General features: G+C 45.8%; 1 protein-coding gene across 1 annotated transcript in view; it reads left to right on the forward strand.

The window, feature by feature from the left end:
• Positions 1–2,122: 2,122 nt before the first annotated feature.
• The window catches only part of LOC109475945 (allene oxide synthase-lipoxygenase protein-like), an 11,081-nt gene continuing 1,416 nt past the window's right edge, over positions 2,123–11,787 (forward strand). The window contains exons 1-16 of the mRNA XM_019777121.1: positions 2,123–2,153; positions 2,378–2,457; positions 3,202–3,435; positions 4,052–4,245; positions 4,653–4,841; positions 5,292–5,463; positions 5,804–6,040; positions 6,520–6,693; positions 7,023–7,176; positions 7,609–7,879; positions 8,307–8,598; positions 8,919–9,107; positions 9,470–9,684; positions 10,023–10,296; positions 10,700–10,840; positions 11,306–11,500. Coding sequence (XP_019632680.1) covers positions 2,123–2,153; positions 2,378–2,457; positions 3,202–3,435; positions 4,052–4,245; positions 4,653–4,841; positions 5,292–5,463; positions 5,804–6,040; positions 6,520–6,693; positions 7,023–7,176; positions 7,609–7,879; positions 8,307–8,598; positions 8,919–9,107; positions 9,470–9,684; positions 10,023–10,296; positions 10,700–10,840; positions 11,306–11,500 — 3,042 coding nt within the window. The remainder of the gene's footprint in view (positions 2,154–2,377; positions 2,458–3,201; positions 3,436–4,051; positions 4,246–4,652; positions 4,842–5,291; positions 5,464–5,803; positions 6,041–6,519; positions 6,694–7,022; positions 7,177–7,608; positions 7,880–8,306; positions 8,599–8,918; positions 9,108–9,469; positions 9,685–10,022; positions 10,297–10,699; positions 10,841–11,305; positions 11,501–11,787) is intronic.

Below are 11,787 nucleotides of genomic sequence, written 5' to 3' on the forward strand. Positions count from 1 at the left end.
GGATACAAATATTGATTTTATTTTGAATATTACAACGGACTTTTATGATCTGTGTAGTCTAGATGTAGTAAATATGTAGAAACATTGATTTATAATAAACAGGATCCATCATCTTTTGACTTCGAACCTTTTGTTAAAAATTAATGGAAACCTAATGTAATATATATTTTGTATAAGCTATACTATTTTCTATGTCTTCTTCTTGAAATTTGTTTCTATTCGTGGCAACAAACGTAGTATTAATTTAGCACTTCTTGTAGTACTAATACACTGCATTTGTTAGCGATTTTGAATATGTCTCTGCCCCCATAAAGCAAATGGTATCGTCCGACGTGGGAGTGTTGAAAAACCAGTTGGTCCTCTGACGTTGGAGGTGTCAAAACAAGTCTCCTCGCTGGGTACTGGGTCAGGTCAGCAATACTCTACCACCTCTCCGGACTTACCTGGTCAACTGACTCACGTAGGTACGGCACTTTGGCATTTTCTTGACGTTTTGGACACACTTGCGACATTTTATTGTTAATATATAGAACTTGTAAAATTGTTCTAACGTCCTAAGCCACGCCCCTTCCAATACCCGAGTATATTGACTCTCCATTCTAACTCATGTCAATCAAAGACAATGTAATTTGTCGATTTAGTAACTGTAATGAGATTTTTTTTTCTGTCAATTTTTCTGAAAGACGACAGTTGTGATTATGTGTCCGGGTGGCATCTTTGCGATGGCGCGAAAAGTCGTTTCGTGTGAAAGTTTCGCACGAATTAACCCGTGTGCAGACAATGTCCTTCGGTGTTTGGGCATTCCGATGTTTTCGTTCGACCCTCAGGCGATATTTCCCCACACTTAAGTTTCTTTGTGCTCTAGAACGAACTAACCCCAATGGCAGGTGGTCAGAAGATGCCCAACCTGTTCTATTCTGTGAGAGAGAAAAAATCACAAGAATTATAAATCATACATGTGACGTAGTCATCCAAATTTGGACATGATCCACTCCCGCGCCTTCTGTGATCAGACTGGATTGTCAGACGCCGACGACATTTTGGGCCTGGGTGCGGCCTTCATTCCGGTCAATACGCATTAAGTTAGCACAAAAGCTGAAGCAACACGTAGATATAGGTGTTGTTACAAACGTAAATTCCCACAAGTCTCCAAGCTATGAAGTGTAGTACTTATGTAATGTTTCAAAATTACGATTGATCACAATGTTATACCGAATCTCATAGTCATTGAAGGAGCAGAAGTAATATATTGTGTTTCCGACTCAACCAGGTATAAAAGAGTTAATTACCGTGGATTAAAACAATTACACAACAGACTACAAAAACAGAAGAAAATAAAGATTTGCCCTGTTCACTTCTTCGCCAGAGTTTGTATTTGTCATGTCCGTTGAAAGTATATGTTAAAGCTACTGTGTACTGTACATTGTGCTCTGTATGAAATGGCACACTCTGCATCTTCGCCGTATTTTTGACATTAACTTGATTTTGTTTGGGTGTTAGCCATTTCAAGTTTTCCATGACACATAAGTTAATGTCGTTGACATTTATGTCACCCAGAAATCACTGAAAAATATTTATCACTACTTCTTCTCAAAATAAAGTTAGAAGGCAAAAAATGGCCACCCTGTTTTGTTATGTAATTATTGATAATTATACCTATCATCACTTCTGTTTCCTGTCATCAAATGGTTAGAAAGAAGAAAGGAGAATTCTTCTCTCACTGACTGATTACAGGTTTGTGTACAAAGCATAAGCTGAAAAAGTATAATCTAAAGATTACGAGTTCAAATCCCGCGTCTGAATCTCATGACTCGCACCCTGTCCAGTATTTAACGTTCTTTCAGAGCACACACTAGAGCTGACATACGTTTATATTCAAGGAGGCACGTGCACATTACACCTGATCTTTGTAAACTTAATAACATGTAAAAGTTATACCTGTACTTGTAACCACCTGTCCATGGAGACAACTTTTGGAAACTTAAGATTTTTTTCTCCCAGGTCCAGACACCATGACGACCCAGTGGGAGGCAGAGGGACGGGGGCACAGATGTGAGTTTTAGTTATAACGTTACTCAATTTATTATAATAAATAGTACGTCTACGGTCCAGTTTCGCCACTATGTCAAGAAATGTATCCACTGCAAAATATAGTTAGGTATCTCAATTAACAGCTAGAGGGAGAAGCACTAAACAGGACGAAAATAAGTCACCTAGGCCTAGCACAGTTTCTCAACATAAAGCAACATACCATTACATATGTAATGATATACATATGTATTGCTGTATGTATTTTGCTTAAATTATATATGGGAAAAGTTACAAGTAACGTTACAGGTACAAGACTCTAAACAGTGTATTTGAATTTAATTCACAGGGATCAACTACGCCTACCGCATCTACAAACAGGAGGTGGGACAGGAGGAGTTCAGGCAGAAACTGGCAGAACAGTTCACGGTCAGTCAACTCATGCTCTTCTGCACTTATTATGCATTAAAAAGAAAATAATATATTTTGGTCTCGAAGAGCCGAAACCATTGGTCGGCTCTTGTTATACAGGTGGTTGTGAACAAAGAACTTTGCTATTCAATCTTTCAACAACCTGTTGAAATTATTCACGAAATGTATTTTGGTCTCGTTTGTAAGTCTGATTCTTAACAGAAGAAACAGTTTACAATCCAAAATGTCAGTCAAAGCTACGATTGAGAATTAGCTTTTCAAAGAATGACGTGTATGACTAAGGGGGTTTCTCGGAACTTGATCTGACACCGGCAGTTCACGACAAAGAAGCTGCTGTCTAAAGACCGGTGCATGACACGGGTGTATGTGACCTGTCTGACCTTAGACTTAGGGTAGGGCTTTGTGAGAGAACAAAGATTCGCCATGATATACTTATCTTAGCGCCTCGGGTCTTAGGTATCAACAGGCAACGATCCTTACACCTATGGGGCCGTGACAACCTGTCCGACCAGTATATACTGCTGCGCAGTTCGGTACTGTATGTATGTATATCATATAATATAAGAATGATTCTTAAGGATACGAGAACAAAGTTGTTTTTCCTCCAAATCTACACCGATCCGATTCGATCTAAAGATACCATAACTTTAAAGTCAACTCTATGATGCCACGCAGCGTTTTTGGCTAGGCATTGAAACTCTAACAGTTCCATAACACATAAAACGACATGTCCTGTTCCAGCCCCAGCCAGACCCCGGTCTGTTCAGCAAGGTCAGCCTCAACTCCAAGGTCGACAAGCTGCGGCTGGTGTTCTCCTCGTCGTCCCTGGCAACGGGGAAGCGTCCATTCCACGCCGTGGGGGTGGGCGCGGTGGGTAACGCGACCGTCGTGAGCGAGCCGACCTTCCCCGAACACGAGTTCTTCAAGCCGGGGCGAGTCTTCCCCATCCGTATCCGGCACTCTAACTTCAACCAGGTCAGTTTTTCCTTTAATAACAGCACAGCACAGAACAGGAATGGGGTAGATTCAGATGCGTCAGAATCATACCTGTAATTTCCAACACAAGAAATTGGACCTACCAAACTTTTCGACTGTAACACTTTACACCAGTCTTTGTGTATTGCATGTGTACATCTTGTGGAGAAAAAATTGTTTCCAATACTTAGAGTCCATGTTTTCGATACAAATTTGTTTTTAAAACTGACAATGATACGCAACACTCGCTGGCTAGTATGTTTGATTGCCGTTTCCACACCGTGAATAGTTTCATCGGGTTGGAAACAATTCACCGAATAAAGAGACTCGTTTTAAACGTCGGCTGAATAAACCTTTTGGTCTAGAGCTCTTTATCCCTCGCTAGTTATGCTTAATAGCAGCATACTTGTACCTATTTTCAATACAAACCATTTTGAAAACCAACAATAACACGTAACCCTCGCTGGTAGGTACGACGCCAGTATCGACATCCGTGGCGCTGATAACTGATAATGATGCATTACTCTTGCTGGTTATGTTTAATAGTTATTTATATTTTGATGTTTATTTGCCGTTATTTTTCATACAAACCATTTTTGCAAACTGACAATGACAGGTTGACGACGCCAGTATCGACATCCGGGGCGCCGCGCTGAAGTTTGATGACGTGGACGTGGAGGGGCCGTTTGACCTGCTGATGGCGACGGGAGCCATGGCGCCCTACTGGAACATCTCCAGCTTCGAGGAGTACCTCAACTCCCGGGGGTCCGCCGAGAAGACAAGGGCCTGGCTCTACAACTTCCCGCAGAAGTACGTCAGATCATTCGATTCTAATCCTAGTTTTTTTTAATTCCAACATCTAACACATTTCAACTTATTTTCTATGCCACCACCAATGCATAGGACAATAGACAATACTCATTTTCAAGTGACAAAAGTCGTGTTAAGTGCCTCCTTTCCCAAGGGCACAAGATCGGTGGCATGCGGATATGTCAGGATTCGAACCCAGGTACTCTTGGTTCTAAGCCGAGCGCTCTGCCTTTACCGTTAGGCCACACGAAGTTGAAATTGTGCAGAAGGTGGCTAGAGGTGACTGTTAATCCGGTGCGAAACGCCGAAGGGCGGTTATACCAGCTATATACAGATACAGAAAGTAATGGTACAAGCCTTGCATATGAGGTCAGGGCATTTATTCAATAGTTCTGTTCCCGTTCCAGCTACTACGCGTATGTTGACGGTTGCCGTCGCGCTCCCCGGTCCTACTCTACCCTGCACTACTACTCCCAGCACATCTTCCAGTTCCGCGGCAAGGACGGCGTCCTGCGCTACGTGAAGTACCGCATGCTGCCGCTAGATGACGCTATTGAGTCGGGACTGCTGAGCCACGAGGACCAGAGATCAATCTGGTACGTAGGAAATGTGAGAAACTAAGGATATGTTGAGGTACCACGTTGAAAAATATGATCGGGTTCCGAATCTGCATGGTTGAAACATGGTGGGAGAACTTCACTCTTAAGCCCTCGGGTCCCAGTCTCTGTGTTTTATTGGTATAGAGAGAAGCCCCTAGTCCTATCGGCTTCCAAGTATATTCAGTTGGCTAAAATATAGCCTGCGTGTCATCGGATTTGTTGCCGTTACAGATCGGATGGCACTCAGGCCAGCTAAATATTCCTGTGAAGTAAGATATACAATTATAATGTGATTCTGAATAAACTACCTGTTATGAAGTTTGCTATCTTCATCACTTCTTTCTACAGTTTGCACAGTTAAGGTTTGTTTCATGGTTAACTGTTAAAATTGAATTTTTTGGCTCTGGGGTAAAATTCTTGCCTCACATCTTTCGTTTCTTTTCCCAGGGACCCCAAGCGCCTGCCAGACGAGGAGCGTGCGCAGAACTACCTCCGGCAGGAGTTTGCCGAGCGGCTGAAGAAGGGACCGATCAACTACAAACTGCAGATCCAGCTGCACAAGTTCCGCCAAGGAGACTCCGAGGAAATCTTCAACGCCTCTAGGGTCTGGGACCCGCAGGTACTCTTAATGATTTCCTTCTGCGAAATTGCCTTTGTTCGGTTTCTTTCCTCATCTTCTCCAAACACATAGGGTTAATCACCTGGACCAGACGTCTGTCACTATGGTAACTGGAGCTGTAGCAGACACCCTGTACTGGTGGGTTACATTATGTAGCTGGACGGAGTTGGAGGGGCTGGCCACCATATACTAGTACAAATTTACATGAATGCAGTAGTTTGTTATACGTTAGGATAGACCATGTGAAGGTAACGTTATGCATTAGCTTTGCAAATGTAACATTTTGAGTCTTCGATATATGAGTTAGTACATAATAACGTTGGCGTTGTTCCATCGACAGAATCACCCGTGGAAAGACCTGGCCGACGTTGCTGTAACGACGCTGCTGCCTGACCACGTGACGGAGAAGACGAGCTTCGCGCTGGGGAACCAGCCGGACAGCCTGGGGCTGGTGGTGCCGAAGACCGTGCAGGACTACAACAGCGTGCCGCACATCCTGTCCCGCGCCGTCCCCGCCTCCAACACCGCCGTCAGGATCCGCGCGCCCAACCAGGAGGCGCTGGAGGGACGCAAACAGGTAATGTTTAGCAATATGTTAACAACAATAAGTTACTCAAGGAACTGGATATGATTTTGGAAACGTTCAGGCGTTTCAGGTAGCAATCCACTACCTTTCGTCAGTGACACTCATAAGATTTTAACAGTTTTATAACCACGAACTACCTGAAAAGTCAGATAGGACTGGAATTTTCTGACACAAGAAATTGGATGTAACAAAATTTTCGACCGTGCAACTCCAATCTTTGTCAAGGATTGAGTATCCCTAAATAAAGACGGGTGGCGCCACGGGCTTTCTGCAACCGATGATCCACTGCTCACAGAGTAACGCATGTCATCTGTATAACTCGAAATTACAGAAGTGGTCGATTGCTCATTCCTTGACAAAGACTGGGTCGGGACCCGGTTTAGAAATGTGTCCTAAGCATTAATATTATGTAGATTATGGCCTAGAATGGCCACAGGCTATAAGTCATCTTACCGTCGCCCTTCCCCCAGACGTACACAGTCCAGGTGCGGACGGGTAAGGCTAAGGACGCGGGAACCAGCGGGACGATCGCCGCCAGCCTGACGGGACCACACCGGCGGACAGGACCCATCCGCCTCAACCAGACGTCCTTCCAGCCAGGCAAGGACGCCAACTTCGAGATCGAGGGAGGAGACGTCGGAGAGGTGAGAAAGAAATTTAGTCGACGTTTTCGTTAAGGATTCGTGTATGATTCACATCTTCCCATGGAAGAAATACGTGTATGGATAGTTTTGGGCAGAGACGGCTTCCGGCAGAAAGAGACAAGGGAGAAAATTGATGGCCAGCCTTAGTACATACTGATATATGCGGCAAGCATGCATGATGGTGATTTAGTTTCGTTACCTTGGGCGAATTGTCGGATAACTATGATTATATTGCCCCAATAAGCAATAAAAAGTTATCTAATGAAAAGTACAATATAAATTTGTGTTTCCCCTGTTTAGTAATCTAAACTCACGTAACGCCCCATTAGGTGCTGATGCTGACCCTGGAGAGTCCATCCGGGACCTTGCGGTCGCCATGGTACCTTGAGAACGTGGTTGTGACTGACAGGAGGCGGGGCCGGCGGTACGAGTTCCCCTGTCATAACTGGGTACAAGACAAGGTCACGCTCAGGCAGGGACGAGGTGAGGAACAGTGTGATTTTTCTGGATTGATCGACATTTACAGGACAGGGGGGAAGCAGGTGATTTAGTTGACTTTTCAGCACCAAGGACAGGGAAACCGTCAAATTGGTTCACTAATGAGTCATCATCATTCGCTCTCTTCATCTAGTTTTATAAATTTTTGGCTCGGTAAAGGTTCTGTAAAGCCCCTGCAAGCTGCCACATATATTCAAATATAGCCTCTCGAACACTGCCAGACTTTCCCCAACCATATGCATGGTTAGAACTTAGGAGTAAGGAGCAAGGTTGACTGTGGTTGGCTGGTGTACGACGAAATCAGCTACTCTTCGACTGCGACAGCCGAACGTTTCAAAATGGTTAGAATGTCTTAAATGTGTGACAATGCCTTAAAGTTGTGCATAGGGACTCAAAACTTTGCGTGTTTGCTTGCAGCGTCCCTGCCTGACTTCGACACGGAGGTTCTGAGCGCCCAGCGGGACATGGAGACTCAGCAGCGCCGTCAGACCATCAAGTGGAAGCACGACCTGCTGGGTCTGCCGGGATACATCAAGGCGGAGAAACACGAGGACCTGCCGAAGGACCTGCAGATCGGCACCGAGAAGATCCGAGACTTGACCCGGAAACTGGACAAGATCGAGAAGGGGGACTTCCCAGATATGGTGGAGCGAATGGGGATGGCAACTCTGGCGGAGAAGCTGCGAGGGTGAGTTTACCTGTACAATACATGGCCAGTGAACACACAACACAGCTGACAATACCCTACGTGGCACAACTCCCGTTTGCTATCTTTACGACAATTGCCATGGCCCTTTGGGGGCTAAAAGATTCACTATCTTACCTTTATCACGACAAAATTTTAAGGACTTATGTGGGGTAAAAGGTCAAGAGAGAGTTAAGACTGACGATGGAACCGCTTGCCTAGTCTCCATGGAATATCTTTTTTAATCTGCAATTATGCACAACTTTTACTTGCTTTGCAGCTTGCCTAGTCGACATGGACTATTTCTTTAAATATGCACAATTTTTTACGATAAAAGATATCAATGGTAGTTGCTTTACACTAATTCTGTTGCACAATGCATGGCTTTTTGCGCTTTATTTGCGATGCACCCCTACCCTCAATAACACAGCATGGGCGAATGGTGGAACAACCTCCGCATATTCCAACGCGCGTTGCCCTCTCCACCAAGCAGATGGAAGGGGATCGAGGACTACGAGCGGATCATGAACACGGTGTGCCCCACCACGCCGGCGTGTATCGAGGACTGGGCGAGCGACGCGGAGTTCGGCAGACAGTTCCTGCAGGGCGTGCACCCGTCCGTGCTGCAGAGGTGCGACAAGGTACCGCCGTACTTCCCGGTCCCAGAGGAGGCCGTCAGGCGGTCTATGGACGTTGGGAAGACACTGAGGCAAGCTGTGGTGGTAAGTTGTTTTTTCCTGTTAAACGTTTTGTTGTTGTTGAAAAGTTAGAATGGCTCTGGAAACCATGCTGGTCCCATTCTCCCAAGCATGTTTAGAATTAAGTCCAGTGGAGATTATGATATTCATCTTCATTTGTGTTAAAATTCTTCTGCTGTGCCCTCAAAGTATATGGGCAAAAGTAAATTGTTTTTAATATGTACCAAATATTCATTGTCACAATGCATAGCACAACATAATGCATTTCTAAGCTTTCTTCTCGAATAGCCAATAGGGTGATGAAAAATCAGCTTGAGCCCGAAAGTTTTTATTTCTCCCTCCAGGCAGGAAATGTGTACCTGGCCGACTACGCCATCTTGGACGGCGTCATCGCCAACAACGTCAACAACGTGCCGTACTTCACGACGTCACCGCTCGCGCTGTTCTACGTCAACTCCGCGGGAGATTTCCTGCCCATCGCCATCCAGCTGTACCAGGCGCCGGGGCCGGAGAACCCCATATGGACCCCCAGCGTACGTAGATTAAGATATGCGAAATTTCTGGTCATTTAGACACTTAAAACACACTAAGCTTTAAGTCATGCCGTATCACAGACCCCAGCTGTTGGTGTCAAAGGTTTCTTGGCATTGGAAACGTCATTTGATAATGATTGTTTACTGAAACCCCTAATTGCAGGTACAAGAGAACATTTAACACAGGATAAAATACAGTGGTAGCGATATGTTCAGAGACAGAGGAAGAAGAAAGATCCCACTTTTTCTGCATTGTAGATTTTCGTTAAGAGAATGGTGGTTTTCTTGACTGGGGAAAAGACAATTCCGCATTGTTGTCTTGATGCCATCTTGCATATAGTGTTGTGTACTCTTTCCTTCAGGACTCGGAAAGCGACTGGTTACTGGCCAAGATCTTCCTGCGTAACGCGGACGCCTTGGTGCAGCAGCTGCAGGGTCACATCCTGAAGACACACCTGGTCCTGGAGCCGTTCGCCGTCGCCGCCTACCGGAACCTGCCGGCATGCCACCCTGTACACAAGCTCCTCATCCCGCATCTGCGGACGACTGCGGCGTTCAACACGATCCTCCGGGAACGGTGAGTAACATAATAACTGCCCATAAGACACGGGAAGATAGGAGGGAGGGTACGCAACATTCAAGTGCCAACGTCTTTTCAGCACCAAGGACAGGGAAACTACCATATCATTTAAGGGTTATCTTTGGGACGAAACTCAGCTCTACTAATAGCAAGAAGCACAAGAATGGATAGAAAACTGTCCGAAGGCGTTTAATGCCAAGAACACGGTGTTCAAAGTTTCCTGTCACTGAACAATTGAAGCATATCCCTGCAGTACATAGTACATACACATGTACAAATAGCTTTATAAGTTGCCAACATAAATTTTAATTGGCCCATTTGTTTGTTTTTTTCAGCATCATTGCAGAAGGAAGCCCTCTGGACAAATGCTCCTCCCTGGCCGGCCGTTCCCGTCTTCAGATGATGGCGAAGGCCTTCAAGACGTTCCACCTGCAGTCTCTGAACCTGCCGGCCAACCTGGCTGAGCAGGGCACGGACGACGCCATGAAGCTGCCCGGGTACTACTACCGGGACGACGGGCTGAAGCTGTGGCGCGCCACGGAGAAGTACGTCACCGACATGCTGGCGCTGTACTACAGGGACGACGAGGCCGTCAGGGAGGACGAGGAGGTACATACTTGGGTTCATAAAGAGCTTAAACTTTAAACCAGATTTGTAAGCTTTTCGGGTTCATGGAGCAGTCTTTGCAAACTTTTTGGAGGGGTTTATTCTTGTGGGGAAGGGGGAGCACTGATACGCGTTTTTAAACAACCTATAGATAAGGTTCTCTATGCGCCAGAATGAGTTACCCCTCTCCAACAAGAGAAGGCGACATAACTCTCTTCGCGGATACAGCTCTAGCTATCTCCCGAAACAAGATCCTCCCCCGAAAAGAAACCGCCGCTCTAGCCACTTGTAAAAAGACTTCTGCCCCGCTAGAAGTCTGCACAGGAGGCTAGGATGATGAGTAAACAAAGTAGTTGTATTATTGACTTAAGGCAACTGACTGAAAATAAGATGTTGTTTACCACAGGTCCAGTTGTGGATCTGTGACTCTCACGACAACGGCTTCAACTGGGAGGACAACATCGACCGCGGCGTGCCGCGCATGCTCACGTCGCTAGGGGACCTCTGCGAACTCGTCACCATCATCATCTTCACAGCCACCACTCAGGTAAGGGTCATCGACCTGTAGTGCGATGACACTTGGTTACTCGGAAAGATAAACGATGTTGACGTAGCCTCACCAACCTTATAATTAAATAATTCACGGATAAAATTATTCAAGGATATCCGATTTCATTTTTGCAATATCATGATGATTGATAAAGGTAAAGGTAGTCCCGTAGGGGCAGTAGGTTCTTAAATCACTGTGTCTAGGGCGCAGTATCAGAAGGCGGAGCACCCCCCTCTCCTTCCACTGCCTTTTTCCTCCCTATCAGAACTCAGGTACCTATTTTACACCTGGGTAGTGTGAGGAAGGTTGTGTAAAGTGCCTTTCCCAAAGGCACAAGATCAGTGGCATTGGGCACGATTCGAACCCGGCACCTCTTGGGTCTGAGCCGAACACTCTACCGGTACCTGTTATGCCACACGACCCCACTCTTGCTTGATATACCTTTTGCTTCCTTTTCCCCAGCGTGCAGCCCACGCTAACGGCCAGAGAGACGTGTACTCCTTTATCCCGAACGCGCCCTGGGCCCTGATGCAGCCCCCGCCCGCCATCAAGCGGGTCAGCTCCGACGATGACGTCGCTAAGGTCCTCCCCGCCAAGCCGGCGTCCCTCCGACAGGCCGCCCTGGCTGACTTCATCTCCGCATGCGGGGAAGGGGAGGTAAGGACGGAGAGGAAATTATTCTCCAAGAGACCTTGTGGTGTGGCTGTGGCTTAAAGGCATCCAATGCAATTTCAGGACGGCAAATTTAATGCAAAAATATTCTAGATAAATATTCTGGGTTCTGGAAAAAATTAGTCTGCATTCTGGAAATATCTAGTCTGGATGAGATCTATCTAATATTGACATTTACTGCACAGTTTCTTCAACATTTGAAATAGCCCCCCCCCAACCCCCAAAAAAACTACACGACGTAGTTGTACTTAAGATAACGAACCGAGGTACGT

This window comes from Branchiostoma belcheri, unplaced genomic scaffold (assembly GCF_001625305.1).
Source record: "Branchiostoma belcheri isolate BF01 breed outbred unplaced genomic scaffold, Haploidv18h27 scaffold1, whole genome shotgun sequence".
Taxonomy (NCBI): domain Eukaryota; kingdom Metazoa; phylum Chordata; class Leptocardii; order Amphioxiformes; family Branchiostomatidae; genus Branchiostoma; species Branchiostoma belcheri.